The 26,400-nt window shown below is 41.9% G+C and overlaps 1 protein-coding gene across 4 annotated transcripts in view; it reads right to left on the reverse strand.

Annotated features, from left to right (window-relative positions):
* Positions 1-215: 215 nt before the first annotated feature.
* The window catches only part of LOC112107405 (roquin-1), a 103,570-nt gene continuing 77,385 nt past the window's right edge, over positions 216-26,400 (reverse strand). The window contains exons 9-20 of one of the 4 annotated variants that reach the window (XM_026656170.1): positions 24,714-24,826; positions 20,666-20,947; positions 20,150-20,361; positions 17,957-18,339; positions 16,381-16,545; positions 14,335-14,487; positions 10,776-10,989; positions 10,057-10,147; positions 9,795-9,930; positions 6,920-7,057; positions 6,159-6,274; positions 216-4,481 (exon numbers count right to left, since the gene is read on the reverse strand). In XM_026656170.1, the coding sequence (XP_026511955.1) occupies positions 4,331-4,481; positions 6,159-6,274; positions 6,920-7,057; positions 9,795-9,930; positions 10,057-10,147; positions 10,776-10,989; positions 14,335-14,487; positions 16,381-16,545; positions 17,957-18,339; positions 20,150-20,361; positions 20,666-20,947; positions 24,714-24,826 (2,154 nt within the window). In that variant the 3' untranslated portion in view covers positions 216-4,330. Of the gene's footprint in view, positions 4,482-6,158; positions 6,275-6,919; positions 7,085-9,794; positions 9,931-10,056; positions 10,148-10,775; positions 10,990-14,334; positions 14,506-16,380; positions 16,546-17,956; positions 18,340-20,149; positions 20,362-20,665; positions 20,948-24,713; positions 24,827-26,400 lie in introns of all 4 variants that reach the window. The other 3 variants (XM_026656169.1, XM_026656168.1, XM_026656171.1) reach the window with 3 other exon arrangements.

Below are 26,400 nucleotides of genomic sequence, written 5' to 3' on the forward strand. Positions count from 1 at the left end.
TGATGGACAAGCCAGAGAGGTGGACCAGAGGGAGATAACACAGGTCAGTAGAACCGAGACAGCTGAAGAATTTGAGGTTAAAGTGGTAACAGCACTACATGTATGAAAGGTGCTCAGATCCACAGGATTTCTATTTTGAAATGGGGCAAGGCAGCCTACAAACGGCTAGAAGATAAGCATATATAATTCTACCATTAAGATAGGGGAATTGGGGCACATGTAAGAAGGAAAAAAACCCATGATACTACAGGAAAAATGAAATTGTTTATACTCCTAGTGGGTCAACTATTTGTGTCTGACATTGTGAAGACTAGCCTGCTGTTTGAAGTGTCTCATTTTTAGGGCTCTGTGCACATTATGGTTGAAACTCTGCTAGCAACAAGCACTCAAAGGTTTGATCTACACCAGCAAATCTACCCTACTTGCCATACAACATGATAGTGCCCCAACAGTAGTCTAACACTGTTCTTGCTGGAGTAGATGGGACCAAGCCAGGATGTAGCAGTTTCATTTAACAGAAATGGACAATGTCCTGATGTAATAGGGACAGGGATAGGACACAGAAATGAGTGAAGCAGTAAACATAGCTGGTTCATGGGAATTTAGGTCATCTGTTTTAACAATCAGTCCTTGCACCTGAAGAGTGATGGGTTCTCAGCTCTGCTGGCAGGATTTTTCCACAGAAAGTGGATTTCAGGTACTGTCTTCGTGAAAACAAAGCCTTTTTCTGGTTCCCTATTTCCCTAGTTTTATCACCTAAACTTCTCCACAGAAACATAGGGAAAGGGCAAGAGCAGGAGAAAAAGGAAACAAAGCCAAAATCAATAAGGTTTGCACATATTAAACAGACTAGTTAACAAGCCAAACTACAATGTTGAGCAAACAGGGCATTCACCTGGAGAGACTGATCACAACAAGGACACTATGCACAAAAAGTACAGCACAAACAGGGGAAAAAACAACATTAAAGGTACTCTTTCTAATCCATGGGTTTAGGAGCATTTAGCCTTGCTGACCTACGTGTAGTGATCTGAACAGTTCTTACTGTAGAATTTTTCTTTCCCTAGGCTTAGAGAAAAGAGGGTCAGTTCTCAACTGGAAATGCAATTAGTTGGCACAACAGATAATGGGCCATAATTTTTTTGCTCCCTCCAGATTTTCTTCCTACGGTGGAGGAGAATGTGCCATAGCATGCAAATTTTTTGGTAATTTTAATTATTTTATGTAAAGAAGATTTTTCTAGTCAAAAGTAGAAAATCTGGCATTCTGCACTTGCCCTCCTAGGTTAGAATACTGCACTAAATTATCTTGACTAAAATGAGCTTGTGTTAATATAAACACAGCAGAAAAAAAAGTTTCTTAAAAATAACGAAGTCAAAGCTGACCTGGTGGTGGTGATCTTCACTTCAGGAGTAGAGACCACAGCATGGGTACCTGAATCAGCTCACTCACCAGCATGCTGTCAAGACAGCACACTGAGCCCACCCTAACAGGGAGAAGGATGGAACAGAAATAATCTCTCAGCAAAGTCAGCCCAGTCCTCTTAAACTGGAAGGATGGAGGCCACGATCAAGGAAGGGTGCAGGGTGTAAACATGTGTGAGTGGAAGAATTAGTGCAGCTGGTGAGAATCCAGGGCAGAGAAGAGTCTTCCTCACAATCAAGGGAAAAAAACAAGCCTCAAAACTGCTTTCTTCAGCAATTCTGAGGCCAAAGTTAAGCTAAGAGTGAAATAAACGTGCACGAATGCACGAAGAGTGTGGCTGTGAGCTGAAAATGCTTTATCTTCGTTCCGTGCTTCTACCTCCCAATCAGACATTTGATCAGAACAGCTGCGCTCATGTGAAAAAATTCTTAAAACATACCCAATATATATACAGATATAACTATGTATATATGTATATATATATACACATTTATATATATAAATTTTTATTTAAATAAAAAAGAAAGCTCGAATCCCAAGCCAATATGTGTATCAAATCCTTGACCAGCCAGGTCTGTAGGGCATAATCAAATTCAATGTGAAATAGTATATAAATGCGGTGCCTTGACTGGGCAAATTAAATAATCGCTACTCAAAAGAGTCTTCTGTTTGGACACTCTACTGGTAGGCAATAGTGGGACTGTATCTACCCCCTCCCCCATTTTGTTTAAATTAACAGTATAATGGATGCAAAGCTTAGTCCAAGGTTCCTACGACCTCAGCAGGAGTTAAGGGTTAAGAAACAACTAAACAAGAAAAGTATTAACTCTTGCTTTTACCCAACCAAAGCAATGCAATAAATTTATTACATAACCAGTGCTTTCTGATTTAGTAGTCTAATCCAGAAAGAAAAAACAAAAAGCAGGCCACACGGGCATGGAGGGAGCAACACTGAACACACTCTTCTCCACTGAGTTTTCTATTCAGAGGGGCTCAGTTCAGTGCAGGCAGAAAGGGTCAAAATACATGCAGCAAGAGCAAATCCTCAAAGATTTCTCTGCCTGTTAAGAGGAACTTCTCAGTGGAATGATACCACACAGAACTGAAAGGCTTGTGACTTCTTAAACCCGCTTCCATTCAGGTGTCATCTCCACCTACCCACCTCCATTGGGAGACTGAGCAAATGACATAGGTCACAAAAAAATCCTGGCTTTCAAGTATTCCAAATGCTTCTGGCAGGATCGCTGTTGGACCTGAAGTGGCATTTCTGGATGTAACTTTTCTCCGACAGAGAAGAAATGCTGGCTTCTGAAAGGATTCCATGCAGCAATGACAGACAAAGCTAAAGAGCAGCAGCTGGATTTCCAGTCATTGCTGTCCAATTCTGGTATGCATGGATCGTACCAAGCATTACTATTACTTCTACACTTGCCCTCCTCTACTTTTGCTAATTGCCAAGTTTTGTGCATGTAAACGAAAGTTCTCTTCCTCTTCCCATGAGAAGCCTTCACTGACACCACAAACAAATTGCAGGCCAGAGGTGGCAGATTATAAAAGTAGAAGACTTATATTTATACACAAGCAGCTCAGTAATTAGCAGTAAGGGCAAAAAAGCTATAATTGAAATAGTTAAAAAAAAAAACGCAAATGGAAGGCCTGTTCCAAAGCTCAGAAGTCAATGGAAGTGTCTTTACTGACTGATTTCAGTGGGCTTTGGATCGGGTCCATAACAGGTAGTCCATGCCCTTTCTGAAGCAATCCTAGATGCTTTCATGATTGGAAGAGGCTGGGCTACAAAAAAAGACCCTTTATAAAAGGCTATCTTCCTATGCCCTAACAAAGGAAACTTCCATCTTTCTAAATAGCGGCTGATGAAAAAGGGTCTTTGCAAGCTAGTTCTCAGTTATTTTCCTTCCTTAAAATCTGTGTTCTCGCTCTCTTTTTACCTTCCTATTGCAAGGGATGGAAACTTTTTGGTGCCTCTGTCATGTTGCTCAGTGACAACTGCTGGTTGGCCAAGCAGCTCAGGCACCAGACAACTAATTTCTTCAATTTCTCCTGGAAGTCTGAAACATACAGGTCTCAACTAGTTGAGGCCCTCTGTCCTTTACTGAACTCTAATCCCAACCACAAAATACAATGTCATATCAGTTCCTAGTTAAATAAATGTAATGTGCATACACCACTCTTTTTGCTACTGCTTAAATAATAGCCTTGGGGATACATGCTGCAGTGGGATGAATATTATGGAATGCTTTCACTGAGCTGAGACGATTGCATCAACTGTGGCTAAAAGCCAATGGGTATAAGTAGAAAGGTATTGTAGGCGTTGAAGAGAACTCCTAGTTACAAGAAATTCATTTTAAAAACCTACTGATGTTTGCTGCATGTTTTCTGACACTGCAATTCATAGCCTCCCTCCATCCTATGTCCCTCATTCACCTTTAAATTCATACAAGGAGGCGGCCAACGTTGTTCTGAGGTGAAAGGGAGTGGAGGTGGTAAGGAATTATACACTGGGTATGTAATAATACCAAAGTAAAAGAAAAAACCTACTTCATTAAGATCATACAATTAATCAAACAGAGTATATATATATAATATCTTTTTTTTAAAGCCCTGGATCCAAGGCGTCCGAAGTTATTAAAATAAAGTTCATTCACAGAACAAAAACAAATTTAATCTGAATTGCTTGCAGATACTGCTAATTTTTTTTTAATTAAAAAACGCATTAATGTGAACTATGTGCAGGGTTTGTTTCTAGTAGTGGTGTTTGTGCACATTGCCTCCGGACCTCCTGCTGCTGCTGCTCCTGCATTTCTCTGACCACCTTTAGAGGGAAGCGTGATGGAAGCTACCAACTCCTCCTCCCCAATAGAAACTCTGGGGGGATGCTTTCCTCACTTCATGGAGAAGAGGTGGGTGCAACTCCTGTTCTCTGGGAGTCCTGATGGTCTCCTCCCCCCTCTGGGTCCTCTGACAGGTTCAGAGATGTGGTCTTGTTTGACAGGAGGCTGATGTTCTCTTGCGTCAAGACTGATCCATTTGGAACATCACTGTGGAAGGAGGGATGCAGAAGGAGAAAAGGAGGATAAACAGATTTTAAAAAACTGTACAAGGCCCTGACTATTGTTGCTGCAGTGTCACAATGACCATCTGTGACTATTTCACGAGATAGGCACAAGCTTGCCTTGTACAATGAATCTATTTACTTTTCACGAATACTCACCAGATCAGAAAAAATATACATTAAGAATAGTGGAAAAACAAACAACACAATAAAGGAAAAACTGTACAGTTTCTTTAACAGCACTCAATAGTATCCATTTTATGAAATACATATAGAATTAACTACCACTCAAATTATACACTGCATAAACATAGTATTTAATGTAGCCTCTCCCCTCCTCCCCCCCCAAAAATAATTTCCAGAACCGTTTTTCGAGATACTTGTGGCTGTTTAATTATTTCCATAGCGGAGATGGAAATTGCCATTGTACTAATACTTCCCTCTAGTGGCTTCCGTTTCATGACGTAGACTAGGGCAGATTGTGCAGGGCTGAGAAAGGGGAAAGCGAGGACTCTACTAAAAAAAAAAAAATTGTGAAGAAATCTTCATTTTATATTTTAACTGGCTAAACTACAAGAGGTTTGGCTACATTTAAATTAATCACTGAATTTAAGTTATGGTACCTCAACCACTCTGAAGGTCTCTAATTTCTCTGGACAGCTAAATTATCTCTACATTCTCTCCATTAGACTCCAACGAAGTGGTGCTATTATCAGCTATTTAGGACCCTACTGTCTTGACATTTGAGTGTCTGTTAGGATGCAAAAAATATTAATATTTTAGCGATTTATTATTTTTTGCAGTTAGTTGTAGAGCTTAGAATAACTTCTAAATTACACTGGAAAGAAAATTAAGTGTGAATACAGCAACATTACATCACAGATTGAGAGCTGTCCCTCTGCTTACCCGATGTGCAAAAAAATTCAGAAATCTGTAATAGCTGGTGTTTAACTTGACCACGAAGCTAACTAAAAATCTTCACTGATTTCCAACCACTGAGCCAATATTTAAATTATCTAACTGAAATAATACAGACTAGTTTTACTGACAACTGCAAAGCTTGTGCCCTTCTGTTCACAGTGGAGAGAAGCCACTGTAGTCTTTTCTAGTTCAACTACATCTGAAGTAATGACCTTACTACTGTTGTAACCAATGCTTGTAAAACTCCTGAGATGGCGGATGTGCAGACCTATAACATTCCAGCCAACAGCATATTGCAATGCTTTTTGTTTATAGTGTAGATGCAGTCCTAGTTCAAGACACACACAGATCAATCACCATTGGAAGCTTCGTGCAGGCGCAAAAGCAGAATTTTGCCCTATTTTCAGTATCTTCATAAACATCCCCATTTCACAGTTAATGCCCCCAAAATATTCCTGCTATTAAAACCAGAATAGAATAAATTTGTTTTATGTGGGACTAGTTAACAGTTCACACACACACACACACACACACACACACACACCCCTTCATTTCATTCCTCCACTTGGCTGAAATCACCCCAAATTCATGGTAATACTATAAATTGAATAATTCCATTCTTCACTAATGTATACTCAATATAAAAATGATACAAAAGAAACAGGTATCTGACGCTCTTTGTATTCCAAAGAGACAGCCCTGACTAACTTATCCTCTAAGAACCAATGGAAACTCCTGTTACCTGAACGTCAGTGTGAGGTCCTCAGCTGGAACCTTGCTTTGTGGTTCTAGTTGTCCATTTTCTGTCTGTTTATTGGTGCCCAGGTTGCTTTTCATGTCCAGTGAAGACTGGGTCTCCTTTGAAAGAAGAGGACAGAAAATATTGTTTCATAATATAGAAATTCTGTGGCTTCATTCCATGGGAACAGAAGAGAATGCCTGTAAATCTTGCACAAAGCACCGCACAAAAGCCAAGAGACAAGAAAATACACATTCAGAAGGATCTGTCCATCCACGCAGGATACAGAATTTTCCAAAAGATAGGAATGATTCGTACACTGTGAAGCAAAGACCAAGAACTTTAACACCACAGGCTGAGTACTGAACACTGGCCCTCTCCTGAATGGAACGGCAAAATTCTTATGCATGTTACACCACAGTATGTGTTGTCAGCTGAAAGGCTACATTTATAACCAAAGGAAGACTGGGACAGCAATTTGATACTAAGTTTGTAGTTAGCTGCCCAATTACAAAATTAATCCTACTTTTGTTTTCAAAAGACTGCAAAAATGAAGTTGAATACTTTAAGCACATTAGAATTCAAATCCTGGACACAAACTACTACTAACCTAGAGATTTTGACTAATAAAATGGTGACAGGGAAATGACTAACACTGGTAGCAGTCCTCCAGCAGAGAGCCTTACTGGCAAGGGTTAATGTGCTGCAGCCAACCAAGCAGCTCTACATTCCACCTTGCCACGTCCCACACCCACAGCACTCACCATGCTCAGCTCACGGGTTCTCTTCCCGATTTCCCTTTCCACCTGGTGCAGTTCCATACTCAGCTGTTCACTTGAGATCATTGCAGGCCATTTATGAGGTGGCGGCTGTGGCTGGCCTGCCAGGGTGGTCGCCTCCCTCTGCAACAGCAGCCTGTTATTAACAGCCTAAATGCATAAAGCCAAGCACATACACAACTGAGCACACAACAAACCATGCGCAGAGTTGGACCAGGCTGTAATTCAGGAGTGTTGCCTAGTTGCAAAACCCAAGCCTTCCCTCCCCTTACATGGGTTATAATGTCTTGACTTTGAAAGCACTTCCAACAATATTTCAAGGTGTCTCTCTTACATCCAGTTAAAGGTCTTTTTTTGCGTTGTTTTTTAAAAAAAGATGTCAGTATTTAACATGCAGTTATTTTAATATTGTGACAATAGTAAGGGTTGTTGTGCCCCGATTTTTATTTTTCATTTGCAAATGAAGCCATAATACATTCCCATGTGTAAATGTTCTTTTGTGAACTGTTTGCTCAACCAAAATTCCTGAAGGATAAGCAAACCCATGTCCTTGGAATAAGAAGCAAAGGGGTTTGCTACAGTAGAAATCACTAAATCCCTACAATATAAATAAATGTAGTTAGACTATTACTACTTTTATAACATTGTTTGAAGATCCTAAGATGGGAGGTGCTATGTACGTACAGGCAATGAATAGTTCTTCCCCAACCCATGTGAGGAAGTGTGGCGGAACGATGAAGCACAGGGAGATCAAGGGACTTGCTCAAGATCACACAGTGATTAAATGGGAAACCCAAAAAGCAGAGCATAAGACTGAGTCCCAGTTCTGTACTTTAACTGCAAGGCCATCCTTCCTTATAGTAATCACAGATTACTGGTCTACAGTTAGCACAGACACTTCTCCATTACAGTAAAACGTATATGGCCAAGGCTGGTTTATACCCAAAGTTTTGACCTACCCATCTAGTACCTTAAATGGGAAATGCCTCCTGGATTATAAATAACTAGTTGCATCTAGAAAAACATGACAGCTAAAGCTCCTGTGACCTGAACAGCAGCTTTGCTCTCAAGGTTTTAAACTTATAGTTAATGTTCAACATCTAACCATTTAGGATGTAAGACAATCAAGATCAATTATAGTGGTTCGTGGGGGAGAGAAGCCAGGTACAGGTTTTGAAACTTTCCAACACTCCTCCATTAAGGTACCAGCAAAGGCAAGCATGCACCATTTAAATACAATTTCCCTCTTGTTCCTGAATAAGAGCACAAGAACACAAACAAGTCACTTTTCAAGTAACTGGGAAACGTGTGCTTCTTGAAATGGTCATTGCCACTCAGACATTGTGAGTGCCATTAACACCTAATAAATGCACAATGAGAACTCCTGCTTTAGGAACCAAGCTCTTACTAGAGCAAAGACTTCTTAACAAATAATGATCTTTGCTGAGAGAAATCTCAATCTGACTAGAGGAGAGGTGCCTTAGGCCTTGGCTACACTTGCAGCTGTACAGCGCTGTGAGGTAAACCTGTCTTCGTACAGCTGAGTAGGGAAAAGCGCTGCAGTCTGTCCACACTGACACTGCTAGCACACTTGCAACATTTGCAGCTGTGTTGGGAGCGGTGCATTATGGGCAGCTATCCCAGCATTCATGTGGCTGCAACGTGGAGGTGGGGTGGATTGTGACAGGGAGGGTGGGGGGAGAGAGAGTGCTTTTTGGAGCATGTCAGCTCTCTATTTTGCAAGTTCCGAACTCCCGGCCCCCTGCTCATTCATTTACTCACTCAAAGCAAGCTGCAAACTGTTTGCTTTTCTCTGTGGTACGAGCTTTGAAACCGGCACTTCTGCATTCCTGCAGCCGGTCACAACAATGGAGAGGATTGGCCACTTGACAAGGTGATTAGTACAGCGCTGCAAGCGTTTACACTCACACCCGTGGTCGTAGCCACTCTGCTGCAGCTGTTATTCCTCTCGGAGATGTGGAGTACCTGCAGCGGTGTATGCAGGGAGATACAGCACTGTAAGTGCCCTGCCAGTGTGGACGGGGAGTGAGTTACAGCGCTGGGGAAGGCTTTACAGCACTGTAACTTGCAAGCGTAGCCAAGTCCTTAGAGTAGTTCTCCATTGCTTTCTGTAGGAAGATAAGGCTTTCCCTTCCAGAAAAGGTCAATAGTACAGTAACTAAGCTTTCCTACAGCAAGAATTCCTTAATTTTGTTTTACAACTCCCTCCTACCACAAGGTCCCATAAAATGAAGTAAAGCTACACATACTGCTCATTGTTCCTTTTACAAATATAAACTTCCCATACCATCCCTCTGTGCAGAAATTACACTCATTTTAAGTAGACTTCAAAGTTGAGCTTTTATTTTTAAAGTTAAAAAACTTTAACATCTATTTTGTTCAGTTTTGTGGCTTGTGCTGTTTAGGAAGAAAAGGGCTACAGCACAAAGCCAAACACCACACAAAAGGGTTTAACTTTCTACAGGTAGAGTCTGATTAACTCAAAATCTGAAAAGCCAAGAGCTTTATTTGCTTATAGATTATTGGGCCCAGAAAAGACCACGAGAGAGAAAAAGTAAGCAGACATGAACACACATACACGGTATGCTATCTGTAGACTACAAATTAAATTTAAAAAAATATATTTAAGAGCAAGCAAGTCCTCAGTTCCTGCTGCTAAATAGTCAAGGGTTTTTCCTTTGTGCTGAAGTGCTGGGAAGTCCTGATGTCAGGTATCATGGATTTCAATTTTCATACTACGTTCAATATGAGAGAAGAGTCTCTGGCTTATAGTAAGCAAACCTGCTAACTCCATCTCTCTCCTGCTCTCTCATACCCCTTCCAAGGCACAGGTACCAACCTCCAGTCCTCGTAACTGCGTCTGCTGGCTGATCTGATGGTTTAGTTGCTGCAGTTCCAGCCTGAGCTGCTGCTCCCTCTCAGCTGACGGCAAGGGTTTCCCGTGACTGGCCACATCTGACATGGACAATCTCTCCCTTTGAGGGGCAGGAAAGGGATTGGAAAGAAAATAGCTTTACTAAGTTTGGTAATGAAGAAACTACTATAAACAGAATAAGTACAGACAAAAAGAGTGAGCATGTGCCTGAGATAGACATTCCCACCTGTCACTGAAGCGTCCCTGAGAAGGTATGTTTTGGTGGGGTGAATATGGAGAAGCTCCCCAGCCGCCATGAGTTCCATACGGACTGTAATCTGCAAAAGAACAGAAGGAGTTACCCAGATAACACATGCCATGTTACAATGCTTTGAGTTACAGAACTATCCCATACAGGGCCGGCTCCAGGCACCAGCCTGGCAAGCAGGTGCTTAGGGCGGCCGCTCCGGAGAGGGGCGGCACGTCCAGGTATTCGGCGGCAATTCGGCGGACGGTCCCTCACTCCCGCTGCTTGGGGCGGCCAAAACCCTGGAGCCAGCCCTGATCCCATATATAATCCAATAGACTGGTATATAGTTTGCAAAGAATATCCGTAATAGCTGGGAAGAAAGATTACTTTAACCGCCAAAATGCTTTTTCCCATAGGCATGCTATGCCTGAACTCTCTCATATACAGATGGTAAAAAAATCATCATCATCATCATTCCCCAGCTCCCTGCAAGTACAGTAACCCTTGTAGGAAAAACAGGTGGAGGAGGCTTCCTCACTGAAACACAAGGCCAACTGGCATTTCCATCCATAATTTATTAATCAGAACCTGGTAGCATCAGGTACCATTGAAGATTCTGACAAAACATTTCCTACGACATTTTTTACCTGCACTATACTACCACACTAAAAATAAAACTATGCTAAAAGAAAAATAACCATGTGTAGCAGTTATACCTGAAATGTTGATAGATTTGGTGGAAGCTCCCTGTACCGCCATGGCCTGCATGGGGCCAGAACTCTGGTACATTGTTTTGGAAGTACGCGAGATGGCCCCAAACCTTGACACAGTTGGCCGGTCACCAAATGGGATGAGGTCATCGTCCCCAGCTTCTGCTGCCCTTCTCTGTAAGTCCAACCGCTGGTCACGCATGCCTTTACTATCTATGTTCTGGACAAGAGGTAAAGAAAAATAAAGTTGACCACAGCAGTAACAGAATATATGAAGTGTCTCTTTCCTTGCTGCTTGTCTTCCAGAATGTGCCAACACCAGTATGGACAAGTCTTGCTCAGGGTATCTGTCAGGTGGTAGCTTATCCATTATGGGATTTTTGCACCTGGTTCCTTCCTCTCAGCATCCAGACAGGCTTCCTGTTTTGTCAAGTCAGAACTCAGAACAAGCAATGACCACACCTAGATAAGGAAGATCTACAAAGAAACTAAGATGGAGGATGGCTCTGTTCTCAGTGGTGGCAGATGACAGAACAAGGAGCAATGGTCTCAAGTTGCAGTGGGGGAGGTCTAGGTTGGATATTAGGAAAAACTTTTTCACTAGGAGGGTGGTGAAGCACTGGAATGCGTTACCTAGGGAGGTGGTGGAGTCTCCTTCTTTGGAGGTTTTTAAGGCCCGGCTTGACAAAGCCCTGGCTGGGATGATTTAGTTGGGAATTGGTCCTGCTTTGAGCAGGGGGTTGGACTAGATGACCTCCTGAGGTCCCTTCTAACCCTGATATTCTAATACCTCAAGTTTCTAATACTATGACAAAAGGGGAGAATCGTGGGGGACAAGAGTGAGGAGGAGAGAAGGCACAGCCTACTGGAGTGAGTGGCCCTCCTTCCAAATTTCAAAGGCAACCCTTCTGGAACTTGGCAGCTGAAGTCCCCATCAATTAATGGCCTCTCCAAATTCCATTGAAGTGGTGGTGAGGAAACAAAGGTAAGCTGCCCCAGGAACCGATCCAGGGAGGAAGTAGCCAGGATGCTCGCCCCTAAATGCACAGAACCTTGAATCATGCTATTCAGAGAATTAAAAAGAAGTCACTTAGAGATGTCCTACCTAACAAGGAGGGCTGTTTGGAGGCAATTGCTTTGTCCCCTGGTATCTTTGGGAGGCACCGGATGGCTGCCCTTGAGGTTTAGGAGGCACAAACTACAGTAGTAATTTGAGTAGCACCCACTCTAAAGAGCTGTTTAACAGCACTTTTCACCTTCCTATCCAGGTGTCAAAACACGACACAGTGTGTCCTCAGGCAGGTCTCTGGACTCAGAATGGGAAATTGTAAGTTCACCTTTGGGTGGAGTAGCTACAAGTCCTGAAAGTCAAGGCTGCCCTTGGGGGGGAAATATGAGCCCCTCCCCCTCATCCCTGTAGGATTTCTGTTCTAAAGAGATAAAGGTTTCATTACATGAGTGACCAAGTAACCCCACTCCTCTGGCGTGACCCTACTATGGTTTTCCAGGAAGGAAAAAGGATCTTAGTACAGGAAGATGGTTCAGATCTGATTCTAGCTCACTCTCTTTGAGAGACTATGAGAGAAGAGAAGGATGAGGCTTTTCCTGCCCCTAGGAAAGAAGTCTCTTGAATGGACAACAGGAAAAGGGGCTCAGGAGGTCACCTGAACCCAATGATGAGATTCTTGCCAAGCTTTTTCAGTGGAAGGGTGAAAGCAGCGAGGCAGCAAAGGCCCTATTTATTTATTCAGTATATGGCTCAGATGGAGGAATTTCCTTTGTGGTGATGAAAAGCAATTCCCTCCCTCCCACCCATGAGACTGGATGACGCACTGAAGGTGGAGGATATCTTGTCAGCCCCCATCTGTGACCTGGTCTTTCTGGGTGGTGGAGGGAAGCAGGGGAGAAACTTAGAAGGACCTGCAGGACAGCTCCCAAGTCCATAGAGGGCTGTTGAAGTAGAAAGCAATTGCTTCATTTAGAATACCTCCTGCCACTTCCCAGACCTAGCAGTGGCAATTCTGCATGGTGAGAATGTGCAGGACAAACAAAAAGGACCAGCTGCCCAAAGCTGTAGGGGAAAGGCATTTATGGTGCTTCTTACCCTTCCTTTTTTGGGAGTAAACCAATTTTGCCTTCCCCTGATCCACATAGCTCCACTGAGGTCAGAAAGATGGAGGGCAACTCAGCAGTGAAGCACCAGGTGCAGCTGCTTCCAGTAAGGCAGGAGAACAACTGGGGAAACCTGCCTGCATGCAGAGGAGGAGGAGGAGGAGCTGGTCAGAAAATCCTGTCAGTCAGACAGGTGGTAGCCAGATGATAGATGAGAACTCATTCATACTGGTAGCAGCATATCACAGAATGATGAGTTCTGAAAAGTAGTTTCATCCAGTTGTCTTTGTCCTAAGACAGGTCACCATGACATAGGACAGTGAAGAAATGAGGTGGGATATACAATAAAGGGGAGGGAACACGGGAATTCTTCATAAAGAACATTCCTCCACCTCCCCCACCCCCTCTCAAAAAAAAGAGAACTGGCTTCTGCTTCATTTACAGTCACAATGAAGATGAGTTATACATATACGTTTTTCAAAAAAGCAAACATATTAAGGTTGTGTGTGACTGCTTCAAGTTTACTAAGGACAAATTTCAGCACTTTCTGAATGTTTTTCTAACTAGGGGTCATGTGGAAATGTGGTGTTATTGCAAGATCCATGCCTTATTCTTCTTCCCTTGCAATCACTGGCTCCCAATAAATGTGATACCCCATCAGGGATCTTCCTGGCAAAATCAGTCCTGCAGAAATATAGCACCACTGAGGCATGCCTGTTTGGGCCACTTAGTTCTCGTGCAGGGGAACAGGAATTATGTTTTTAATTAAATTTTTAAGAATTCTCATATCCTTTAAAACAGAGCAATTCCAGTCAATAGCAGCTTTGGATTGTGTGTAAGAGAGGAATCAGAAAAATGCTGAAAGGCACTCAGGACAGTACCAGACTGCAGTATCATGTTACATTTGCAGCACTTCGGAGAAATATTTGGGGTGTTCTCTTGGTCCTGGACCCCAAAAAAGACGGTCACTGAGCTAATCCACAAAGCAAAAAACAACTAAACAGTGTTAACTTGAACCATGACCATAAAAGCACCCAGAATGTTTTTAAAACCTCAGGTCTTCTTCCATCTCAGTGAAGGAAACAAAAGGTGAGCAGCTCCAACTAATTAGGACTCACTACAAATAATTTCTGGACTCCAAATTAGTGTTGAGAAACTGATGACATAACATCATAGTATCTCGCTCACTAAGTGGCTTCAAGTTGGATAGGAGCTATTAGTTTATACTTATACCCAGAACCGAGAGAACAAACAGATAAATAGAAATGATATTGTGGCTTTGGAACAATTTCTCATTTTGAAAACAGAGCATTTTGCTGCAACTGTAAAACTATCCCCGACTGTCAGATACATTTGGTCTGAGAAAGAAGCACATGCTGCAGTCAGTCTAGCTAATAAATAAAGGAGGTCCCTCACAATTTAACTTTTTTTGCATTCTTGCATCCCAACTTACCGCCATCTCTACACTCCCTGCTGCCACAACATCTTTGGGTTTTGCATCTTTGGTTCCAATGTAGGAGCCAATGGTGTCACACGACCAAGGAGAGTACTGGCTATAATCATTTCCTTTGTATTTCCCAGCTACCTTCAGGTCTTCATCCGAGTACTGTACAAAAACAAAAACCTGGTTCTGTAAGTAAAAGACAGGAGGCGTATCGCAGGCATTGTTGACTCCTGTGACACAGTTCACTTCAAGCAAGATGCTGGCAGGACTTCAACCAGATGTACTATAGGAAGCTGCAAACTTATATTTCATATTATTTGTGAAATTCAAATCACCTGGCTGGACTCCCAGTATTAAATGTTCAGTGCACAGCAAGAAGAGGTAACATTTTGACCTTGATCTAGTTGAAGACTTGCCTTATTACTTAATTCTATCCATATCAGGTGTAAATAAAGCCAAGCCTAGCAATGGTATTCCGGTCATTAACATAGACATTCAAAACAATCTAATAGTGCCTCCACACATTAAAGCAGCAAGATCGCTCTCATGGCTGCATAAATAGGTAACTAAGGACCACTGATAGATCAGAGGTATGATGGAGAACCAAGAACAGTCTTCCTCAGATGTCACCATATGGACCTCCGTAACTGGAGCACAAAGGTCTCCCTAAAATGTGTAATATAAGATCCTAGGAGATTTATTATTGTTCAGTACTGTGCTAACTTGTTAATCTACCCTTTCTTATCCCATAGGCTCATCTTAGCCTTTCAGAAGGTCATGATCAGTGAAAGAAACTCACTTCTTAACACTGCATATTCCTTGTGGCATTACACCCCATATTATTCATAGTAATATTATTGAGATATGGTTATGGCATAGCTGATGCATTTTATGCAAGATGGGTCATATGAGATATCATTGAAAAGGTTATGATTTACTGAATATGATTATCCTACTTGTATGCATGTATCATATTGGTATCTGAAGTTAGGAATATTGTCTATGCATCTATTACAAATGCGTTTACACCTGGAGAACGCCCACTAGGCAGAATGCACTCAATCTAGATGGCTGGCAGGCAAGGGCCATTAGGGAGAACAATAGGTCTTAGAAGAGGCTAATCTCCCACCCAGAGCCTTCCTGAGGATGCTACAAACATCCTTCGAGTCATGGCTACTGTGTCCCTACAGGGGCATGAGATCAAGTCACTTGGTACTGGACTCCATCTTGGAATACCAGTGTTTTTCCACTGACCGGGCGTGGGAACCAAAAGGGGAGACAAAGGGTTCCCGCCATATGCAAACAATATTTAAGGCATCATCATGGTTCTTCACTGACTCCCTGCCCAAGAAGATTGCAGGAAACACCTGAGGAACAAAGACTGCATGAGGGGAGAAGGGCTGAACCCAGGCTAGAGGGATTTCTAGCCTGTGAAAGGAATATCTGGGGTTTTAAGCTGCAAGCAAGTGCAGCTTGCCCTCAAGAATTTCTGCAAACTGCCTAAAACAACAATTAGGGTGACAATTTGCTGCTCATATCCAATCTCTTTAATATATTAAGCTTAGATTACCTAGCAAATAAACAAAAACAATCTGCTTTGATCTGTTTGTTATCCCTTACAAATCACTTAAGGTCTATCTTTTGTAGTTAATAAATTTGTTTTTGTTTTGTCTAAAACCAGTACCTGGAAATCATAACTGGGGGCAGAAAGCTGTTGCATATCTTCCTCAACATTAAGGGAGGGAGCAAATTTCATGAGCTTACACTGTGCAGTTGGAGTGGGTGCATGCCGTAGGAACTGGGAGGAGCCTTAGCTGAGCCTTCCCATGCAGAGCTGATCTCAGCATGTGTGTAGCTGCAGCTGCGTGTCCCCCTACCTGTATGTGCACTGGAGGGGGCTTGAGGGCCTGTCAAAGCAGTACAGTGTAAAGAAAGCCTAGGCGGGCTCAGTGGTACCCCAGTTCCAGGAGGCACCCCTGGGGGGAACCCATCACACCCCTAAACTAATTTATGACCATATCAGCAACCCAAAAGCTTGGTTAAAAATATGCTTACCTCCTCTGGGTGGAAGGGGTGAGTCAAAGTTGGTGACGGTGCAAAGGGAGGTGGGGAGATCACCTTCCTTTCTTCTAACTGGGCCATGATTTCCTTCCTTCGACGATGAAGCTCATCCAGGCTGGGATGGGTTTGAGATGGAGGCGGAAGTCGGTTATAAGGCTCCTAAAGTTTTAATATAAACAACTTGTTGAGTAACTTACGTAACACATAAAGTAGAGCATCACCACCCTACAAGACGAAAAATGTGGTAAAAAGAAATATCTATCTCCTATCTAACACCAGAACACAGTTCACATTGTAAGAAAGGGGGGAAGGGGGCAGAAAAAAAGGCAATTCTATTTGCAAGATACTTCTCTACACTTTTGCCTGAATTTAGTGCTCATTAAAGTTGTCCTGGAGACTGCAACATCTTAGTCACAGAGAGAGTTCACATGGGTGATAATGCAAGCTTCCCTAGAAATACAGAACATATACAAGCTGCCAAAACTGATTAGACCCCCATTAGTGCAGTGTGTTCTAGATTTTTTGACCCTCAACCCACAAAAGGGCCAAACATTTGTCTTGCAAACCACACTCCTTTTTGGGTGGTGTGGAGTAGCTAGCTTTCAAGTGTCTGTGCATTCCAAGGTGAAGAATGCCAAAGCTGTCATTCATCCTTGGGTACAGTAGCTGTACAACTCTGCAGGATATAACCTTACCTCAGTTAATTAGGATATCTGGAGATATTGTATATTTTATAACAGAATTATACCACTTGAACAGGTTTATCAAATCTCTGACTTGATGAAGCTACACACTGGGTAAGCTGAAAAGTTTAAGTTCATTCATGGACCCGATAATGGGATACAGAGCCCTTAATCCCCACATCACTCATTTGAATCTAGCTATGTAGTGAGTGACTATTTTCATCAAGTGGTTTATGGGCAGCAAATTTGGTCTCTTTCAAGTTTCCATTGGACTGATGTCCACACAAAACCATAACACATGGATACTCCAGTTGGCAATCCCAGTCAAGGGCCTAAGTATAGAATGGTCATGAAAGCAGAATTCCTGGCCCATTCTGGAGGCAGTCTCTCCAGGTCAAGAGTGGGCAGTGCATGGAATATCTCACATTATCATGTGCCCATGCTGTATCTGCACTGTTTATAAAGAGAGGATGTCAGTTTCCAGCCATGTCACAATCATGTCACTACACTTGAAATCAAAAGATTTAAGACACTATCTTCAAATTTTATTTTGCCACAAAAGTCAGGGTCATCAAGCGTTTCATGTGAACATATGACATTTCTTTACTCGAAATGATTTATATGGCACTATGTTCTTTCAGGAGTGACCACCACCAATGCTCAGTTTTCATCAGTCGCCATCAGAAATTTTAAAATTTGGCACAAGGTGTGCATGTGTGGGGGGAAAATAGACTCCTGAGCCACTAATTAAAGCTTGAATTCGGCATTTAATTCTCCTAAAAAGTGCTTCATCTCCCCTCCTTCAGAAAGTGCCCAGTTCCCCAAAATTAACGTTCCCTTAACATTCTTTCTCTGAGCAAACTACAAAAGTATATAGAAAACCGTACTCTGTGGTATGGTCTGATCTGATTGAGATGTGGACCCACGGGATAATAACCCTCCATTTGCTGGTATCGGTCTCTGGATTCAGGTACGTAGGGAGGTGCAGCTCCATGTGGAATGTCAATGGGCACAGGACTTCCTCGGACAATCTCTTCTCGCTGGTATGGTTGGGCAGAGGGGTACACACGCCGGCTCTCATAATGTTGGTACATAGGTTGTCCCATGGGAGGATACTGCTGTGGCTGTGTGCCGTACTGCGAATTCACCATACGATCCTGAAGGTAGGGTGGGTAATGGTCTAAGTAAGGACCACCAGGTTCAGGAGCAGATGGTGGAGGTCGGACAAAACGAGACATGCACTGTGAGGACTGAGGAGGATAGTACACACCTGAATTTATGTAACAAGGATACAAAAAGTCAGTACATGATTGGACATATCAATTGTTCACCACAATTTATTCTTAGAAATTTCAGTCTACAACTGTCTTGAAAAGTGGCATCAGTAAGTCATTTCTTGACTACACACCTGTCATCTTAGTGCTATAAATAATAGATTTTCATATAGGAAAAAGTCATTATAAATCACCCACAAGACATTTGAGAATGCAAAGGTTGATCTAGAGCCCAGGGAGTGATGCTTAAATTAACCAAACCAGCCAGTATGGCTGGAGACAAGCCACAGCAGCTGGACATTGAGTCCAGCACAGGTGAGAAGGTGCAGCCTGCTCTCTTCAACCTAGACCACAACTGGGCCCAAAGACTATAATTCCCACAACTTTGCAGAAGGAACTCATTAGGTGTCCCTCCAAGTTCACATGAAAGATCCTGCCAGTCAATGACTAGCACTCTACTGGGCACAAGTAGCCTGAGCAACATTTTTCAAGAAGCTTTGAAGGGAGGAGCTTAAAAAGGGGGAAATGCAGCACAGTTGGTGGCTGACCAGGGAGTAGAACAGACCTCCAGTCCCCAGCCGCTGGAGAAAGGGTTGACTGAAGGCAGGAGCTCCTCAGATGGCTGCTGCTCAGTAGCCTCGCCCTGAAGGAAGGAAGGAAGGGAGGGCCCGAGGCAGACTGCCCTTTTGTGGGGATTATCCTGCTGTATGTGTCTTTGAACTGAGTTAAGGGTCCATAACTCGACAAGAGCACCCCAGCAGGAGAGAGCCTTTCCACAATCATCGGGTAATTGTGTGTGTTAATTCTCCCTTTTTCTGTTAATTGACAATGCTGGAAGAGCTGGAATATCTGGGGCTAAAATGGAGGGTGGAGCCTTTTAGGACTGGAACTGGTATGAGGGAAAAAAAATCTGGACTTTACAGAACAGTGTCCCATATGTAAACAAAGGGGTCATTGTCAAATTTTGTGGATTACTCAGATTTCCCATTTGTACATGAAGTAAAATATTATACATTTTAATTTGTTGCTCTGGGTATACTGCTTTTATTCTTCCTTCTCTTTCCTTTCTAAAACCATATTGAACTCCTTCCATCTCTTTCCCCTCACACTAATTTCTCCTTCCTTATTTCTATTTCTCCTCAGCCTGACTCACGTTCAATCATGAGAATCGTCTCTTCAAAGGAGTACTTCCTTCTCTTATCCTTACCATCCCCATCATTCTCTTCCTCCTCCAGAACTGCCCTTTTGTTCTCTTTTCTAAACTATTCCTATGGCTTCCACTCCCTGTCCACATTCATCGCTTTCTGGTGCAAACATTTCTGCAGCAGCCATGAACCTTTCATCTGAGTACCTCAAAATATTTTAACATCAATGAAATCTTATAAACATCCTGACTGGGAAGTTACTGTTCACAAGGTATCGTGGAAAATGGGATCTTCACTTCATCTCATCCACTTTTTTAATGTGACAAAAGAGACTTATGATGCTGGATGAGTGCAAACTTAACAAAAACCAGAAGAGCGCGTTCATTTAATGGCACAAAATCCCCTCTGGATGTGACTGGCTGAATGCTATCGCAAAAGAAATTTATTACTTAGACTGAAAGAAAATTCTACCACTAAAGTACCTTTTCTCCATGCTGGACTTCCATCTTACTATGCTGTTAGCACATTAAGCATTTATCCTTCATGCTCCCACAGGAAAACCCAAATTTGAGGAGATTAAATAAATCACTAGTGAGTGGGGGAGCACAGGCACAGAACCAATGGGGGGTGGGGGGAGAACAACTGACCCCAACACTCTTACCTTGTGGATAAGGTGATGGCTCAAATGGTGGGGCAGATCCTCTAGGATCCTGATAAAACACATCTCCCTGTTGAGCAGGATACAACTGTGACCCTCGTGGTACCATTTGGAGTTGCTTGGACATTGGAGGCAGGTCTGTAGGTCCTCTCGGGGGCACAGGGTGGGGGTTCACTGGTAAGGCAGAAATAGAGCTCTTGGGGACAGACTCCAGCCTAAAGTAGAAGGAAGACATCAATAATGATTAGGCCACATCATACAGCTTGATGTGCTTTCAATACTGAACATGTCTAAACATTGTATGATTTCAAAGCTCCATCTTTTGATGGCTCTCACCACTTTTCCTTATAAAAAGCAGGAAGTAAAGCATCTTTTTTTTCTAGGCCATTTTTAATCACTAAAGGTGCAAGGCAGGAAAATTGTTGTTTCATTTCTAGAATGGATTTACTATCCCTTATATTTCCTCCATCACACATTTACACAAATGACACTTCGAACAATAGTTAGGAAGATCCGTACAAGTCAGGAGGGGATCCAGGGGCACTGCTGCTAAGGTGGTCGATCTTCCCTGGCTTCAGAGCAGAATCATAGCCGGAGTCGGTCCCTCGGGAGATAAGCTGCGTCACTGTGCTGCCCGTAGACACAATCCCATTCGGCAAGGCAGAGGATTTTCTACTGGGCAAGTCCACTGCCCCTTCATCCGAGAGGATAGCTGCTGAAGGCAGGCCCACCTCATTTAGCTGGCCCAAGGAGGCACTCAGCGGTCTTCTGGGAACCAGGCGTTTGTTCATTTTACGAAATCTTCAGAAAAAGAAATCACACACCAAAAAATGAAACAAGAAACTAGAAGGAGTTGGGTTTCAAGATTTTTCACATAGGTGCTACAGAAAGAGCTTCAATTTTTAATTCAAGCTTCCTGAAGCTTTGCCAGAAATTTACTGCTAATATCTGGCGGACTGGAGTTTCTTGGTGCTATTTGAACAAAATGTTAGCAAAATGTTTTCTTTCAGAAGAATGAGTATGTATACTACATATTCAGCAAAGATTATGTGCCTATATTAAGATGCAAACTAAGTTGTAATGCAATATTAAGGATGGTGGGTTTTTTTTGTTTTTTTTTTTAAATTACAGTGTTCCAGGGATTTCAGAGTTAAGATTCCCACAGTAAACTTAACTTGGTTCTCTCCTTGCATATATACATTACAAGAATAGGGTCTTCATTTTACATGGGAACATACATACATTCAGGTGTTCAAAATACTACATCTGTGCAGTTATGGTTTTAGGAAAAGGGTCACAAGAGACAGTATACAATCTAGTGTATTTACACAGCATTACTGAATGAAAAAATACAGGGGAAGAAAACACTCTTCTATCCTACTATTTGCTTAATAGGTTACTTCACTCAGTGTTGTGTGATCACATTTTATTTTAGGACATTTGCAATATATGCTGAGAGACCTAAGTGCATGCACAATATTCAACACATGATTTGCACTGCAAAATAAACTGAGTGTTTTCTTAAGATTCAAAGATAAAAATTCAAACCTCCCCATCCTCAAATAAATCTAACTCCACCTCCTCTGGCAAAAGCCTGAGCAAATATGAACTTTATAGCATGCCCTGAAAAAAAACAGCAGACGAGAGCTCTGTTGGACCAGGCCGGAGAGCGAATTCCAGGTGAATGCCCTTTACTAAAGATGTCCTGGCATCAGCTCAGTTATTAAAATCTGGAGGTGTGTTAGCTTAAACACAACTGGTCTCTACTATTGGGACTGAACAATAAGAATTTCCTACAAAGGCAGACTCCAAAACTTAGGATTTTATAAATCAAAACCAGCACCTTAATTGCGCCCAAAAGCAAAATCAGAAGCTAATGCAGACTCAACACTGCAGCCAAGATTGCAAGAAAGGCCACTAAAAAAAAGTGGACAGCTGCATTCTGCATTAGTGAGTTTTCTGAGAGGTCTTCAGATGTAGGTGCAAGCACAGCACAACAGTAATCCAAAATAGAGGTGATAAAGGCACAGGTAATGCTTGTGAAGTTTGCATTGAGAGGAACAGTTGTAGTTTTGCCATGCTTAGGTTAAAAAAAAAAAAAAAAAAAAAAGCACTGTTTGTTGTTACTACTAATCCATTCAAAAGCAGGTGAGGATCCATCAGGACCGAAAGAATGCACAGCTCACTAACAGAAGGCAGGCCCAAACCCTTCTACTCAAGGGAACATACATCAACTTTTCCATCTCCTCTGGCTGTAACTCAACCCTCTGCCAGCCAGCATCACGAAGGTCTCATCTGGGTTAAACTTCAGCCAGACAGCCCCAATTTCATCTAGACAGGGAATGTAGAGTGCACATCATTTGGATATGATGAAAAGGAGCTGTACTGTAGAACAGTCTCATTAGCATACAAAGCACTGCAGGCTGGAACACCTCATGTTCCCAACAGTCTCACGCATATTCAATAAAACGTGACAGAATGGATCCTTGTGGCATGTCACATGAGAAAGCCTTCAAGCAGAATAGCAGTTGCACAATATCACCCTCTGGTGGTATTTTTTTCCGCTCAGAGGAAAAAGCCATTCAGGCAGTTCCATGAATCCCTGTTGTAGTCTGCAAATATACCAAGTCTCAAAGGCAGCTAATATACTTGAAACATGGACACTTGGTCTTTGCATATTGCCAGAGAGGATAATCCACCAACGAAACCAGGGTGCTGACTATCTCATAAGCAGTTGTGAAACCAAGTTTGGAATGGGCCCACAGAAGCCTGAGGACTCCAGGCATTACCGGAGCTGCTTCACTACAACTTTCCTCTAAAAAGAAGGCTACACAGGAGACAATCAGCAAGAGGCAGTTTCTTGAGTAGGTCTCTAGCAAGAGTTCATTTAAGATATGCTGACATCTTGCTTCTCTCTTTTGGGAAAGCATTGACCCTCTAATACCAATAATGAATCAAATGGCTCTTCATTGGAGTTCAGCAGAAGGGAAAGGCACAGATCAGAAACACAGTTCAAAGTTATTCAGCCACCTTTAGAACTTCAGTGACCACACAATTTGAAACTCAAGATGAGATGACATTTTCCCCCTCCCAAAACAGAACTACTGCCACTGAAACTGCCACTTGAGTCTGGATACAATAGACCTCATCTTCAAAACAGTTGGAAAAAACAGCACATATACTCAACTCTTTCAGAGCTGAGGTAACCTATATTCACCAGAATACCATCTGTCTAGAACAGCTTTTCCAGTCAGTACTTTATGCACACCACAGTGAAGGAAAAGAAAACCGTTTCCATCACAATGATGGCATAGGACTTTTACTAATTGTGTGTCATAGCTGATCAAACTACATGAGATATCTACATCCGGTACTTCAGCCACTTCCCTGTTTCATCTATCAAAGTTCATCTATATACCATGACCACCTGTGAGGATGACAGGCAGAGCCATGGTTAGGAGTAGAGAAGAACACAATTGAAGACAAACGATAATTATGTTCCCAACTATGAGTACAGTACTCTATCAAGCCGTAAAGCATCCCCTCCCAAGAGATCTTATTCTAATGTATAAGAGGGCACAATTGCGGTTCATTAATTTTATACAATCAAAATGTGGCACTGGTTTTTTCTCTTTAATTTTAAAAGAGAAAATTAAAACATGACCATGAAGTAACATTTCTGAATATCTGAATTGGTATTCTTCCAAGTTAAAAAAGGTAACCTTTAGCTGAGAACACTCATGAGTAATTTCAGCCCAAAATGCAAAAATTTTGAGAAATTATAAGCCATATAAAATATAAATTTTGAACTACAGAATGAAATTCTAATCTTCTTTAAAAGCATCACCGCTGCTTAGCTTTTAAAAAGTGGAAAAAAAAAATCCAGACAGACACAATTCTGCTCTTTCAAATATTCAGCTCTCTCTAAAACTACAGCTTCTATAATTTATTTATCCCAGGATTCACTTGCACAGATGGTATTTCATTATGTTGTAACATTAGCTTTCATGGTTTATAAGCCATTGTGTAAATGACAAGTTCAAAAGAGTTACTGTTGCAAGAAGAGAACTCTGAGCAGGGTTAACCCTGAGTTTCAAGCTCTTCAAGGTGGTGTAAAGGCTTGAGGTACAAGACCAAGAAAGTGCTGAAGATTTGAAAAATTACCAGCTCCAACCTACCTCTCTCACCTGATTATAGAATTGAGGTAACGAGAAAAACACTTGGGAACAGTCAAAGCAGCACACTTGGGAAGTATGTTTAAAATCAGGAACAAAAACAATGCACTATGTATGCTTGCTACATGATTTTCAACTGTTCATAGCTTTATTACGGCCAAACAAGGCAAAGCCTGAATTCTACATTCAGAACTATGTATATGTCAAACTCAAAATCTTAAAAGAAAGCCTGTTGATTGAGAGTTTAAGAAAGCACCAGAAAAACTTCTTAACTGGTAGAACACACCCACCCACCCCCTTCCTCATTCTCAAAATTCTGATAAATGGCTTCCATTGCAAATGGCAGGGGGGAAAAGGCAAGGAAAGGTTTTCACTATACAAGGCACTCTTACTTTTCTAATTCCTCCTGCGAATGTGCGAAGGTGCAGCTGGCTCCACGAGGACACCCTCCTCTCTGCTTCATGTCTCGGCACATGTATGTCTTATACTTGCTGTGTTGAGGAGGCTATGAAGAGTAAAGACAACAAAATAAGGCACTCGAGTATAAATTAATGCACGTAATTAACCAAGAGGGTACTTTAGACTACCATGCTCTCAATAAAATAGGATGTTCAAAGTGAATAATTATTGACAAACTTTATTCAGAGACGACCGTAGGCGAGATGAGCAATTGAAGGAGTTGTGTGTATGATAATTTGATACAACTGTACACTGGACTCAGAATTAGGTACTATGTCAGCAGATCCAGTGACAGATTTAAATGACTCATCCATATCAGTGATTACATAAGCAAAACTATTTATTGAGGCTGGATTGGAACAGCCTCTGGGTTCAGATAACAAGTAAGTGGGGACAAAACATTACTGGCAGTTCTGAAAGCAGCTTGGTGTCTCTTTTCACATTATAAAAAAAACCACTTAGTAATCACAGATTGAGTGTTGGGGCTAAAACACCATAAGGTACTATGGAAGTTACCATCACTGAAGCAAGTCAGAATTTCACATTGAGGGCGGAAAACTTGCTAAATTAACACCTATACCCAAATACCTAATTGATTTTCATGTTAATCTACATTAATCTGAGTTAGCCTAAAATGGCCATTTTTACTTAGCAGACAAAGGAAAAGGGTTCTTCAAAGCCTGCAGAAAATTCATCAAGCTGTTTTTGAGTTACAGATTAACAAGTTATCCCATACTTGAAATTACACCAGTTAAACACTTTACTTTACTCTCCCTCCATCTCAAAATGGCCTATTACTACCCCCTTTGAACTTCACATATTAGTTACCTCTCATTGAAAATTTCTGTGCTGGCAGTATCTGAACAACATAGTAGTTGATAAATAAAATTAAAATTTTTGTGTGTGAACATTTTGGGAGCCAATCTTGGTCCATGGAGGTCAGTGGGATTTTGCATTTCCCCATCACCACTATTTACTTCAATGGGGACTGAATAGTGCATTGTGTATGTGAGCATGTTGCCCTCTACTGGCCAGTTGCACATAAGAAAAAAAGGAAGGAAATTTCTATCAGAGATGAGCAAACAGAGCTCTGCTAGCTAAGTGGCACAGACCTGTTTTTTGGGAGGAGGAGGAGGATTTGGTTTCTTGTCCCAGCTGTGCACAAAAACTATGGATAGGTGATGGCTTCCACACATTAAGGCTGCAGTTACAATCCCATTCTAATGCAAATTTTCATCCCCTTTGCAGCTCCTTGCTTTAAAGACTACTAGGTTTGGTAAATTATGTGATAGGTAACATTCTTTAGCTACCTCAATTAGTTCTTGAAACAAAGGTTTTCAGTTTGGGGCTTTATAATAGCACTTCACCGAGTTCCAAGTGTTTAAGCTTTACAGAACCATTACAAGCAATAAGTACAGGTATTGCGTCCCTGAAAAGGTGCCATATCATGTGTGAAATATGCCAGTTTTTAAAAAAAGCAACATTGGCACAAAGATTTTTTTGGAAAGGGGTTTGCCTATTGATTTCCCTGTAGCTTCAGATGGATTAGATTTTCTTCTCTTCTTCCTGATCTACTATGCAAAGATGTGTGAGATGATTGCCTACTAAGGAGAATACTCA

This window comes from Terrapene carolina, unplaced genomic scaffold (genome assembly GCF_002925995.2).
Source record: "Terrapene carolina triunguis isolate 2854851 unplaced genomic scaffold, T_m_triunguis-2.0 Scaffold212, whole genome shotgun sequence".
NCBI classification, from domain to species: domain Eukaryota; kingdom Metazoa; phylum Chordata; order Testudines; family Emydidae; genus Terrapene; species Terrapene triunguis.